Source organism: Bombina bombina, chromosome 12 (genome assembly GCF_027579735.1).
Source record: "Bombina bombina isolate aBomBom1 chromosome 12, aBomBom1.pri, whole genome shotgun sequence".
NCBI classification, from domain to species: Eukaryota; Metazoa; Chordata; class Amphibia; order Anura; family Bombinatoridae; genus Bombina; species Bombina bombina.
The window spans coordinates 119,160,551-119,176,456 of NC_069510.1; the positions used below are offsets into that span (position 1 = coordinate 119,160,551).

Sequence of the window (15,906 nt, forward strand, 5' to 3'; positions counted from 1 at the left end):
GCAGACTTGGGTTACTAGGCACACAGAGGAGCAGACTTGGGTTACTAGGCACACAGACAGACAGAGGAGCAGACTTGGGTTACTAGGCACACACACACACACACTGAGGAGCAGACTTGGGTTACTAGGCACACACACACACACACACACACACACACAGGAGCAGACTTGGGTTACTAGGCACACACACACACACACTGAGGAGCAGACTTGGGTTACTAGGCACACACACACACACAGGAGCAGACTTGGGTTACTAGGCACACACACACACACACACACAGAGGAGCAGACTTGGGTTACTAGGTACACACACAGAGGAGTAGACTTGGGTTACTAGGTACACACACACACACACACACACACACAGAGGAGAAGACTTGGGTTACTAGGCACACACACACACACACACTGAGGAGCAGACTTGGGTTACTAGGCACACACACACACACACACACAGGAGCAGACTTGGGTTACTAGGCACACACACACACTGAGGAGCAGACTTGGGTTACTAGGCACACACACAGAGGAGTAGACTTGGGTTACTAGGTACACACACACACACACACACACAGAGGAGAAGACTTGGGTTACTAGGCACACACACACACACACTGAGGAGCAGACCTGGGTTACTAGGCACACACAGAGGAGCAGACTTGGGTTACTAGGCACACACACACACAAAGGAGCAGACTTGGTTTACTAGGCACACACACAGAGGAGCAAACTTGGGTTACTAGGTACACAGACAGACAGAGGAGCAGACTTGGCTTACTAGGCGCACACACACACACACACACACACACACACACACACACACAGGCACACAGAGGAGCAGACTTGGGTTACTAGGCACATAGAAAGACAGAGAAGCAGACTTGGGTTACTAGGTACACACACACACAGAGGAGCAGACTTGGGTTACTAGGCACACACACACACACACACACAGAGGAGCAGACTTGGGTTACTAGGCACACACACACACAGAGGAGCAGACTTGGGTTACTAGGCACACACACACACACAGAGGAGCAGACTTGGGTTACTAGGCACACACACACATAAAGGAGCAGACTTGGTTTACTAGGCACACACACACATAAAGGAGCAGACTTGGTTTACTAGGCACACACACAGAGGAGCAAACTTGGGTTACTAGGTACACAGACAGACAGAGAAGCAGACTTGGGTTACTAGGCACACACACACAGAGGCACACAGAGGAGCAGACTTGGGTTACTAGGCACATAGAAAGACAGAGGAGCAGACTTGGGTTACCAGGTACACACACGCACACAGAGGAGCAGACTTGGGTTACTAGGCACACACACACACACACTGAGGAGCAGACTTGGGTTACTAGGCACACACACATACAGAGCAGCAGACTTGGGTTACTAGACACACACACATACAGAGGAGCAGACTTGGGTTACTAGGCACACACACACACACAGGAGCAGACTTGGGTTACTAGGCACACACACACACACACAGGAGCAGACTTGGGTTACTAGGCACACACACAGGAGCAGACTTGGGTTACTAGGCACACAGAGGAGCAGACTTGGGTTACTAGGCACACACATACACAGAGGAGCAGCCTCAGGTTACTAGGTGCGCGCACACACACACACACACAGAGAAGCAGCCTCGGGTTACTAGAGACACACACATACACAGAGGAGCAGCCTCGGGTTACTAGGTGCGCGCACACACACACACACACACACACACAGAGAAGCAGCCTCGGGTTACTAGGCGCACACACACAGAGAAGCAGCCTCGGGTTACTAGGCACACACACACACACCCACCCACACACACACAGAAGCAGCCTTGGGTAACTAGGCACACACACAAAGAAGCAGACTTGGGTTACTAGGCACACAGAGGAGCAGACTTGGGTTACTAGGCACACAGACACACATAGGAGCAGACTTGGGTTACTAGGCACAAACACACACACACAGAGGAGCAGACTTGGGTTACTAGGCACACACACACACACACACACAAAGGAGAAGACTTGGTTTACTAGGCACACACACAGAGGAGCAGACTTGGGTTACTAGGTACACACATAGAGGAGTAGACTTGGGTTACTAGGTACACACACACACAGAGGAGAAGACTTGGGTTACTAGGCACACAAACACACACAGAGGAGCAAACTTGGGTTACTAGGTACACAGACAGACAGAGGAGCAGACTTGGCTTACTAGGCACACACACACACACACACACACAGAGGAGCAGACTTGGGTTACTAGGCACATAGAAAGACAGAGAAGCAGACTTGGGTTACTAGGTACACACACACACACACAGAGGAGCAGACTTGGGTTACTAGGCACACACACACACATACAGAGGAGCAGACTTGGGTTACTAGGCACACACACACACACACACAGAGGAGCAGACTTGGGTTACTAGGCACATAGAAAGACAGAGAAGCAGACTTGGGTTACTAGGTACACACAAACACACAGAGGAGCAGACTTGGGTTACTAGGCACACACACACACACACAGAGGAGCAGACTTGGGTTACTAGGCACACACACACACACAGAGGAGCAGACTTGGGTTACTAGGCACACACACACACACAGAGGAGCAGACTTGGGTTACTAGGCACACACACACACACAGAGGAGCAGACTTGGGTTACTAGGCACACACACACATAAAGGAGCAGACTTGGTTTACTAGGCACACACACAGAGGAGCAAACTTGGGTTACTAGGTACACAGACAGACAGAGAAGCAGACTTGGGTTACTAGGCACACACACACAGAGGCACACAGAGGAGCAGACTTGGGTTACTAGGCACATAGAAAGACAGAGGAGCAGACTTGGGTTACCAGGTACACACACACACACAGAGGAGCAGACTTGGGTTACTAGGCACACACACACACACACACACACACACACACAGGAGCAGACTTGGGTTACTAGGCACACACACACACAGGAGCAGACTTGGGTTACTAGGCACACACACACACACAGGAGCAGACTTGGGTTACTAGGCACACAGAGGAGCAGACTTGGGTTACTAGGCACACAGAGGAGCAGACTTGGGTTACTAGGCACACAGAGGAGCAGACTTGGGTTACTAGGCACACAGAGGAGCAGACTTGGGTTACTAGGCACACAGACAGACAGAGGAGCAGACTTGGGTTACTAGGCACACACACACACACACTGAGGAGCAGACTTGGGTTACTAGGCACACACACACACACAGGAGCAGACTTGGGTTACTAGGCACACACACACACTGAGGAGCAGACTTGGGTTACTAGGCACACACACACACACACACACACAGGAGCAGACTTGGGTTACTAGGCACACACACACACACACACACACACAGGAGCAGACTTGGGTTACTAGGCACACACACACACTGAGGAGCAGACTTGGGTTACTAGGCACACACACACACACAGGAGCAGACTTGGATTACTAGGCACACACACACAAACATTGAGAAGGAGACTTGGGTTACTAGGCACACACAGAGAAGCAGACTTGGGTTACTACACACAGAGGTTTCCCATTAGAATTGTGCTACTGATAAGCACTGGTCAGACCAGACAAACTTGTCACGCAACCAAAATACAGTAATTACGGACAGTTATACATCTACGTGCCTAAATTATGTATATTTATAATTTAGAGCAACTGATTCATGGAACAGACTTCCACTAGAGTTGGTAAGGACATATACCTTAAAGCGACAGTAAACACATTGAGACTGGAATATAAAATACATAATTATACACAGTAAAACTACTTTGCAATGTACTGATTATTTTGTCTTAAATATAAATATTGTGAATATTCCAGTCCAGGTAACTGAAAGAGCAGACAGCAGCTTCACAAACCTGATCCTGCAACATATCTCAGCCTAATTAGCAATTTCTTATTTCTGTTGCAGCCAACAGATGTTGTTAACACAATGCCAGTAACAAGCCCTGTCATCTCTAGACAAGTCCAGATTGGCTTCTTCAAGTAAAATGGTGATGCAGTTTGACCATGGTGGTTATGCCTGGAAAATGCAGAGGGCTGGGCTTCTGGGCCAGTCACATTACAGAATGGCTCATTTTCTCACGTGGTCATGTGACTAAATTTCCCTTGAACAGCAGTAATTCCTGACCCTGGGGAGGTGAACAATCAGTGCTGAGCATACAACTATCCCTAACTGCTCTAAGGATCTGGATTTTACATAAGCATAAATCCCTGATGCTTGTGTGTGATGCGCAACTATGTGCGTATGCCGCTCCTGATTGGATTACACAGTGTGCACTGCATTTGCAGGAATAAAACAATTCTTTAAAGAAGTTTAATGACTTTTCTATATAATTCACCATGTAGATAAAAGATTGTGACTGGTATCAGAATTACCAAAGATAAAAAATAATATTATCATCATCATCATGTATTTGTAGAGCTCCAACAGATTCCGCAGCGCTATAAACAAGATAACATTTATAGGGATCAAATGGGTAGAGGGCCCTGACGAGAGTTGCACTGTTGTTGTCGGCACTTATGAAATACATGTTCGTGCACAGCAGGGCCCTCCTGTTGTATGAATCAGTGTGTGACAAGTATAAATAAAGCTCTTACATACGAGCGTGTTAACCATTTCACTCCCAGACTGGCTCTGTCAGTTATACAGATGTGCCCTGCAGGTACTTACCGAAGGTCTCTGCCCACAGTCATGTAAAACACCTTCAGGAAGTGCCATCCCCCTGTGCCCAGATACAGGATCAGAGCAGCGCCCACGGCCTGGAACCAGTGTAGCATCAGCACTGTGCGAAACAGCAGGCACAAAGCAGTGCAGCATGTGAGGCGCAGCATCGTCCTGAAACAAGACACAAAGTGTCACACACTTAGCCTGGACTTCAGCCTTCTCAGAGACAGCACCGCCCAGGCTCATTAGCATTTATTTATACACAGGTGACATCACAATCCTGCCTCACTGTGCCACGATCACACACTCTTCTCTGGGACAGCACCGCCCAGGGCTCGTTAGCATTTATTTATACACAGGTGACATCACAATCCTGCCTCACTGTGCCACGATCACACACTCTTCTCTGGGACAGCACCGTCCAGGCTCATTAGCATTTATTTATACACAGGTGACATCACAATCCTGCCTCACTGTGCCACGATCACACACTCTTCTCTGGGACAGCACCGCCCAGGGCTCATTAGCATTTATTTATACACAGGTGACATCACAATCCTGCCTCACTGTGCCTCGGTCACACACACTCTTCTCTGGGACAGCACCGTCCAGGGCTCGTTAGCATTTATTTATACACAGGTGACATCACAATCCTGCCTCACTGTGCCACGGTCACACACTCTTCTCTGGGACAGCACCGTCCAGGGCTCATTAGCATTTATTTATACACAGGTGACATCACAATTCTGCCTCACTGTGCCATGATCACACACTCTTCTCTGGGACAGCACCGCCCAGGGCTCATTAGCATTTATTTATACACAGGTGACATCACAATCCTGCCTCACTGTGCCTCGGTCACACACTTCTCTGGGACAGCACCGCCCAGGGCTCATTAGCATTTATTTATACACAGGTGACATCACAATCCTGCCTCACTGTGCCACGATCACACACTCTTCTCTGGGACAGCACCGTCCAGGGCTCGTTAGCATTTATTTATACACAGGTGACATCACAATCCTGCCTCACTGTGCCACGGTCACACACTCTTCTCTGGGACAGCACCGCCCAGGGCTCATTAGCATTTATTTATACACATGTGACATCACAATCCTGCCTCACTGTGCCACGATCACACACTCTTCTCTGGGACAGCACCGCCCAGGGCTCATTAGCATTTATTTATACACAGGTGACATCACAATCCTGCCTCACTGTGCCACGATCACACACTCTTCTCTGGGACAGCACCGTCCAGAGCTCGTTAGCATTTATTTATACACAGGTGACATCACAATCCTGCCTCACTGTGCCACGGTCACACACTCTTCTCTGGGACAGCACCGCCCAGGCTCATTAGCATTTATGTATACACAGGTGACATCACAATCCTGCCTCACTGTGCCACGATCACACACTCTTCTCAGAGACAGCACCGCCCAGGGCTCATTAGCATTTATTTATACACAGGTGACATCACAATCCTGCCTCACTGTGCCATGATCACACACTCTTCTCTGGGACAGCACCGCCCAGGGCTCATTAGCATTTATTTATACACAGGTGACATCACAATCCTGCCTCACTGTGCCACGATCACACACTCTTCTCTGGGACAGCACCGCCCAGGGCTCATTAGCATTTATTTATACACAGGTGACATCACAATCCTGCCTCACTGTGCCACGATCACACACTCTTCTCTGGGACAGCACCGCCCAGGGCTCATTAGCATTTATTTATACACAGGTGACATCACAATCCTGCCTCACTGTGCCACGATCACACACTCTTCTCAGGAACAGCACTGCCCAGGGCTCATTAGCATTTATTTATACACAGGTGACATCACAATCCTGCCTCACTGTGCCACGATCACACACTCTTCTCTGGGACAGCACCGTCCAGGGCTCATTAGCATTTATTTATACACAGGTGACATCACAATCCTGCCTCACTGTGCCACGATCACACACTCTTTTCTGGGACAGCACCGTCCAGGGCTCATTAGCATTTATTTATACACAGGTGACATCACAATTCTGCCTCACTGTGCCACGATCACACACTCTTCTCTGGGACAGCACCGCCCAGGGCTCATTAGCATTTATTTATACACAGGTGACATCACAATTCTGCCTCACTGTGCCACGATCACACACTCTTCTCAGGGACAGCACCGTCCAGGGCTCGTTAGCATTTATTTATAAACACATTGTAAACACATTAGGTTTCATTACAGAAGCTGTGACGACCCTAAAGGGTAATGGTAACATGGAATATTAAACTTAATCCCTGTAGTAAAATTAAACACAAAGTTAAAGTCCGCTCCAGAGAATCACTGCACTACTGGGAGCTAGCTGAACACATACAGTATGAACTAGCACTGTCTGGCTGTAGTGCACAGGAGTGAACACAATGTTATCTGTATGACACACATAAACTAGCACTGTCTGGCTGTAGTGAGCACGTTATCTGTATGGCACACATGAACTAGCACTGTCTGGCTGTAGTGAGCACGTTATCTGTATGGCACACATGAACTAGCACTGTCTGGCTGTAGTGCACAGGAGTGAGCACAATGCTACCACATTGACTAGCACTGTCTCGCTGTAGTGCAAGCTGTAGTGCAATTATTGCTATAACATATCTAATGTCTAATCCCTAGTAAATAAATGTGTTATGGTACGGTACCACTATATAATGTGTAATTATTACCTATTACATATCTAATCCCTAGTAAATAAATGTGTTATGGTACGGTACCGCCATATAATGTGTAATTATTACCTATTACATATCAAATGTCTAATCCCTAGTAAATAAATGTGCTATGGTACGGTACCACTATATAATGTGTAATTATTACCTATTACATATCTAATCCCTAGTAAATAAATGTGTTATGGTACGGTACCACTATATAATGTGTAATTATTACCTATTACATATCTAATCCCTAGTAAATAAATGTGTTATGGTACGGTACCACTATATAATGTGTAATTATTACCTATTACATATCTAATCCCTAGTAAATAAATGTGTTATGGTACGGTACCGCTATATAATGTGTAATTATTACCTATTACATATCAAATGTCTGATCCCTAGTATATAAATGTGCTATGGTACGGTACCACTATATAATGTGTAATTATTACCTATTACATATCTAATCCCTAGTAAATAAATGTGCTATGGTACGGTACCACTATATAATGTGTAATTATTACCTATTACATATCTAATCCCTAGTAAATAAATGTGCTATGGTACGGTACCACTATATAATGTGTAATTATTACCTATTACATATCTAATCCCTAGTAAATAAATGTGCTATGGTACGGTACCACTATATAATGTGTAATTATTACCTATTACATATCTAATCCCTAGTAAATAAATGTGCTATGGTACGGTACCACTATATAATGTGTAATTATTACCTATTACATATCTAATCCCTAGTAAATAAATGTGTTATGGTACGGTACCACTATATAATGTGTAATTATTACCTATTACATATCTAATCCCTAGTAAATAAATGTGTTATGGTACGGTACCACTATATAATGTGTAATTATTACCTATTACATATCTAATGTCTGATCCCTAGTAAATAAATGTGTTATGGTACGGTACCACTATATAATGTGTAATTATTACCTATTACATATCTAATGTCTGATCCCTAGTAAATAAATGTGTTATGGTACGGTACCACTATATAATGTGTAATTATTACCTATTACATATCTAATCCCTAGTAAATAAATGTGTTATAGTACAGTACCGCTGTATACGGGGTAATTATTACCTATTACATATCTCATGTCTGATCCCTAGTAAATAAATGTGCTATGGTACGGTACCACTATATAATGTGTAATTATTACCTATTACATATCTAATGTCTGATCCCTAGTAAATAAATGTGTTATGGTACGGTACCACTATATAATGTGTAATTATTACCTATTACATATCTAATGTCTAATCCCTAGTAAATAAATGTGTTATGGTACGGTACCACTATATAATGTGTAATTATTACCTATTACATATCTAATCCCTAGTAAATAAATGTGTTATGGTACAGTACCGCTGTATACGGGGTAATTATTACCTATTACATATCTCATGTCTGATCCCTAGTAAATAAATGTGCTATGGTACGGTACCACTATATAATGTGTAATTATTACCTATTACATATCTAATGTCTGATCCCTAGTAAATAAATGTGTTATGGTACGGTACCACTATATAATGTGTAATTATTACCTATTACATATCTAATGTCTGATCCCTAGTAAATAAATGTGCTATGGTACGGTACCACTATATAATGTGTAATTATTACCTATTACATATCTAATCCCTAGTAAATAAATGTGGTATGGTACGGTACCACTATATAATGTGTAATTATTACCTATTACATATCTAATCCCTAGTAAATAAATGTGTTATGGTACGGTACCACTATATAATGTGTAATTATTACCTATTACATATCTAATCCCTAGTAAATAAATGTGTTATGGTACGGTACCACTATATAATGTGTAATTATTACCTATTACATATCTAACGTCTAATCCCTAGTAAATAAATGTGCTATGGTACAGTACCGCTATATAATGTGTAATTATTACCTATTACATATCTAATGTCTAATCCCTAGTAAATAAATGTGTTATGGTACGGTACCACTATATAATGTGTAATTATTACCTATTACATATCTAATCCCTAGTAAATAAATGTGTTATGGTACAGTACCGCTGTATACGGGGTAATTATTACCTATTACATATCTCATGTCTGATCCCTAGTAAATAAATGTGTTATGGTACGGTACCACTATATAATGTGTAATTATTACCTATTACATATCTAATGTCTGATCCCTAGTAAATAAATGTGCTATGGTACGGTACCACTATATAATGTGTAATTATTACCTATTACATATCTAATGTCTGATCCCTAGTAAATAAATGTGCTATGGTACGGTACCACTATATAATGTGTAATTATTACCTATTACATATCTAATGTCTGATCCCTAGTAAATAAATGTGCTATGGTACGGTACCACTATATAATGTGTAATTATTACCTATTACATATCTAATCCCTAGTAAATAAATGTGCTATGGTACAGTACCGCTATATAATGTGTAATTATTACCTATTACATATCTAATGTCTAATCCCTAGTAAATAAATGTGTTATGGTACGGTACCACTATATAATGTGTAATTATTACCTATTACATATCTAATGTCTGATCCCTAGTAAATAAATGTGCTATGGTACGGTACCACTATATAATGTGTAATTATTACCTATTACATATCTAATGTCTGATCCCTAGTAAATAAATGTGCTATGGTACGGTACCACTATATAATGTGTAATTATTACCTATTACATATCTAATGTCTGATCCCTAGTAAATAAATGTGCTATGGTACGGTACCACTATATAATGTGTAATTATTACCTATTACATATCTAATCCCTAGTAAATAAATGTGTTATGGTACAGTACCGCTATATAATGTGTAATTATTACCTATTACATATCTAATCCCTAGTAAATAAATGTGCTATGGTACGGTACCACTATATAATGTGTAATTATTACCTATTACATATCTAATCCCTAGTAAATAAATGTGTTATGGTACGGTACCACTATATAATGTGTAATTATTACCTATTACATATCTAATCCCTAGTAAATAAATGTGCTATGGTACGGTACCACTATATAATGTGTAATTATTACCTATTACATATCTAATGTCTAATCCCTAGTAAATAAATGTGCTATGGTACGGTACCACTATATAATGTGTAATTATTACCTATTACATATCTAATCCCTAGTAAATAAATGTGCTATGGTACGGTACCACTATATAATGTGTAATTATTACCTATTACATATCTAATGTCTAATCCCTAGTAAATAAATGTGCTATGGTACGGTACCACTATATAATGTGTAATTATTACCTATTACATATCTAATCCCTAGTAAATAAATGTGCTATGGTATGGTACCACTATATAATGTGTAATTATTACCTATTACATATCTAATCCCTAGTAAATAAATGTGCTATGGTACGGTACCACTATATAATGTGTAATTATTACCTATTACATATCTAATCCCTAGTAAATAAATGTGTTATGGTACGGTACCACTATATAATGTGTAATTATTACCTATTACATATCTAATCCCTAGTAAATAAATGTGCTATGGTACGGTACCACTATATAATGTGCAATTATTACCTATTACATATCAAATGTCTGATCCCTAGTAAATAAATGTGCTATGGTACGGTACCACTATATAATGTGTAATTATTACCTATTACATATCAAATGTCTTATCCCTAGTAAATAAATGTGCTATGGTACAGTACCGCTATATAATGTGTAATTATTACCTATTACATATCAAATGTCTGATCCCTAGTAAATAAATGTGCTATGGTACGGTACCACTATATAATGTGTAATTATTACCTATTACATATCTAATGTCTGATCCTTAGTAAATAAATGTGTTATGGTACGGTACCGCTATATAATGTGTTATTATTACCTATTACATATCAAATGTCTGATCCCTAGTAAATAAATGTGCTATGGTACGGTAACTCTACATAATGTGTAATTATTACCTATTACATATCAAATGTCTGATCCCTAGTAAATAAATGTGCTATGGTACGGTACCACTATATAATGTGTAATTATTACCTATTACATATCTAATGTCTGATCCTTAGTAAATAAATGTGTTATGGTACGGTACCGCTATATAATGTGTTATTATTACCTATTACATATCAAATGTCTGATCCCTAGTAAATAAATGTGCTATGGTACGGTACTGCTATATGATGTGTAATTATTACCTATTACATATCAAATGTCTGATCCCTAGTAAATAAATGTGCTATGGTACAGTACCGCTATATAATGTGTAATTATTACCTATTACATATCAAATGTCTGATCCCTAGTAAATAAATGTGCTATGGTACGGTACCACTATATAATGTGTAATTATTACCTATTACATATCAAATGTCTGATCCCTAGTAAATAAATGTGCTATGGTACAGTACCGCTATATAATGTGTAATTATTACCTATTACATATCAAATGTCTGATCCCTAGTAAATAAATGTGCTATGGTACGGTACCACTATATAATGTGTAATTATTACCTATTACATATCAAATGTCTGATCCCTAGTAAATAAATGTGCTATGGTACAGTACCGCTATATAATGTGTAATTATTACCTATTACATATCTAATGTCTGATCCCTAGTAAATAAATGTGTTATGGTACGGTACCGCTATATAATGTGTAATTATTACCTATTACATATCTAATGTCTGATCCCTAGTAAATAAATGTGCTATGGTACGGTACCGCTACATAATGTGTAATTATTACCTATTACATATCTAAATGTCTGACCCCTAGTAAATAAATGTGTTATGGTACAGTACCGCTGTATACGGGGTAATTATTACCTATTACATATCTCATGTCTGATCCCTAGTAAATAAAAGTGCTATGGTACGGTACCGCTATATAATGTGTAATTATTACCTATTACATATCTCATGTCTGATCCCTAGTAAATAAAAGTGCTATGGTACGGTACCGCTATATAATGTGTAATTATTACCTATTACATATCTAATGTCTGATCCCTAGTAAATAAATGTGCTATGGTACGGTACCGCTATATAATGTGTAATTATTACCTATTACATATCTAATGTCTGATCCCTAGTAAATAAATGTGCTATGGTACGGTACCGCTATATAATGTGTAATTATTACCTATTACATATCTAATGTCTAATCCCTAGTAAATAAATGTGCTATGGTACAGTACTGCTATATAATGTGAAAGTATTACCTATTACATATTGAATGTCTAATCCCTAGTAAATAAATGTATTATGGTAAAGTACCGCTATATCAGAAATGACATATATGTAAATAATTATGTGACTATGTAACAGAATATGTACTGATAATTATCTTATTAATACTCTCTGTACTTCTAGATAATGTATTTATTACATGATTACGTACATAAAGCAGCATACAGAACGAATAGTAGGTCACACGAACCTCTACAAACAATACGTTTATGTAATAAATAACGATTGCTAGAGACATGATTGAAGCTGACAAATCTGGGTATAACAGATATAAACATACTGTATTTATTTCTATATTAAATTATGTTTATAACTTTTTATTCTTTGATACCCCCTCTGGGAAACAATCTACAGACGCACAGATATTTGATGTTAGTAAACATAGAAAGTATTGTGGAAGATTGTGACATTTCTGCACACGCACCTGACTTTGTTCTGAGTGTAAGTGAAGGGTCACTGTGGTTTGATGTCTGATGCATTTATGCAACCAGCAGTGACAAACCTACGGCGTATAGTTGTATGTGGGTGTAAGGTCATACTATGGCTGGGGAGGTGGAAACTTTAGCCCACAAGATGTAACGGGGCCAGTAGGTGTTTTAGGAGGACATCACAAGGCTCAGTGCAATGCGATTAAGTAATTTAGACCTATTCTGCACAGGCGGAATAAACCTGCAAACCAGTGAAAAGCTGGTCTGGTACCAAGTTTATGCCAACAGGGAAATGCTATAATTGTACATAACTTCTGGTTTACGTTATGTCATTACCCAATTCATGTTTGGTACAACTGAATATGCTCTTTTAATAATGACTTATAAACGCTGCCATATGCCACTTTATATAGTAAGTATGAAATACACGGCTAATAAGTAGTATTTGACAATACTGCATGAGGAAAATGTTTCACTATAGAAACTGATAACACTTTGTAGGTGTGTATTGTATTGCTCATTGTTAAGCAGGTAAACATAACATGATCTGCTTAACAGGCAATATCCCCATGGGCACTGAGTGACATCACTGGCGCAGCATGCAGGGGCACTGAGTGACATCACTGGCGCAGCGTGCAGGGGCACTGAGTGACATCACTGGCGCAGCGTGCAGGGGCACTGAGTGACATCACTGGCGCAGCGTGCAGGGGCACTGAGTGACATCACTGGCGCAGCGTGCAGGGGCACTGAGTGACATCACTGGCGCAGCGTGCAGGGGCACTGAGTGACATCACTGGCGCAGCGTGCAGGGGCACTGAGTGACATCACTGGCGCAGCATGCAGGGGCACTGAGTGACATCACTGGCGCAGCATGCAGGGGCACTGAGTGACATCACTGGCGCAGCGTGCAGGGGCACTGAAAGACATCACTGGCGCAGCGTGCAGGGGCACTGAAAGACATCACTGGCGCAGCGTGCAGGGGCACTGAAAGACATCACTGGCGCAGTGTGCAGGGACACTGAGTGACATCACTGGCGCAGCCTGCAGGGGCACTGAGTGACATCACTGGCGCAGCCTGCAGGGGCACTGAGTGACATCACTGGCGCAGCCTGCAGGGGCACTGAGTGACATCACTGGCGCAGCCTGCAGGGGCACTGAAAGACATCACTGGCGCAGCCTGCAGGGGCACTGAAAGACATCACTGGCGCAGCGTGCAGGGGCACTGAAAGACATCACTGGCGCAGCGTGCAGGGGCACTGAAAGACATCACTGGCGCAGCGTGCAGGGGCACTGAGTGACATCACTGGCGCAGCCTGCAGGGGCACTGAGTGACATCACTGGCGCAGCCTGCAGGGGCACTGAGTGACATCACTGGCGCAGCCTGCAGGGGCACTGAAAGACATCACTGGCGCAGCGTGCAGGGGCACTGAAAGACATCACTGGCGCAGCGTGCAGGGGCACTGAAAGACATCACTGGCGCAGCGTGCAGGGGCACTGAGTGACATCACTGGCGCAGCCTGCAGGGGCACTGAGTGACATCACTGGAGCAGCATGCAGGGGCACTGAGTGACATCACTGGCGCAGCGTGCAGGGGCACTGAGTGACATCACGGGCGCAGCGTGCAGGGACACTGAGTGACATCACTGGCGCAGCCTGCAGGGGCACTGAAAGACATCACTGGCGCAGCGTGCAGGGGCACTGAGTGACATCACTGGCGCAGCGTGCAGGGGCACTGAATGGCATATACATGGTGCATTAGGTGACATGAGTAGGACAGGGCTGTGAGACACATAAGGCATACGGTGACATGAGTAAGACGGATATGTGACACGAGGCATTTGGTAACATGAGTAGGACAGGGCTGTGTGACACATATACGAGGCATTTAGTGACATGAGTAGGACAAGACTGTGGGACACATATGAGGCATTAGGTGGCATGAGTAGGACAGGGCTGTGTGACATATATACGAGACATTATGTGACATGAGTAGGACAGGGCTGTGTGACATATATACAAGGTATTAGGTTACATGAGTAGGACAGGGCTGTGTGACACATAAGTGCATTAGATGACATGAGTAGGACAGGGCTGTGTGACACATATATACGAGGCATTAGGTGACATGAGTAGGACAGTACAGTGTGACATATAAGTGCATTAGGTGACATAAGTAGAACAGGGCTGTGTGACACATATACAGAGGCATTAGGTGACATGAGTAGGACAGGGTTGTGTGACACATATATGAGGCATTAGGTGACATGAGAAGGACAGGGCTTTGTGACACATATATGAGGCATTAGGTGACATGAGTAGGACAAGGCTGTGTGACACATATATGAGGCATTAGGTGACATGAGTAGGACAGGGCTGTGTGACACATATATGAGGCATTAGGTGACATAAGACATGGTTGTGTGACATATATACGAGGCATTAGGTGACATGAGTAGGACAGGGCTGTGTGACACATATATGAGGCATTAGGTGACATAAGACATGGTTGTGTGACATATATACGAGGCATAAGGTGACATGAGTAAGACATGGCTGTGTGACATATATATACGAGGCATTAGGTGACATGAGTAGGACAGGGCTGTGTGACATATATGAGGCATTAGGTGACATGAGTAGGACAGGGCTGTGTGACACATATATGAGGCATTAGGTGACATGAGTAGGACAGGGCTGTGTGACATATAAACGAGGCATTAGGTGACATGAGTAGGA

General features: G+C 42.3%; 1 protein-coding gene across 1 annotated transcript in view; it reads right to left on the bottom strand.

Annotated features, from left to right (window-relative positions):
- The window catches only part of SLC27A4 (solute carrier family 27 member 4), a 119,683-nt gene that overhangs the window by 102,701 nt on the left and 1,076 nt on the right, over nucleotides 1–15,906 (bottom strand). The window contains exon 2 of the mRNA XM_053695848.1: nucleotides 4,730–4,894. Within this exon, the coding sequence (XP_053551823.1) occupies nucleotides 4,730–4,890 (161 nt within the window). The 5' untranslated portion in view covers nucleotides 4,891–4,894. The remainder of the gene's footprint in view (nucleotides 1–4,729; nucleotides 4,895–15,906) is intronic.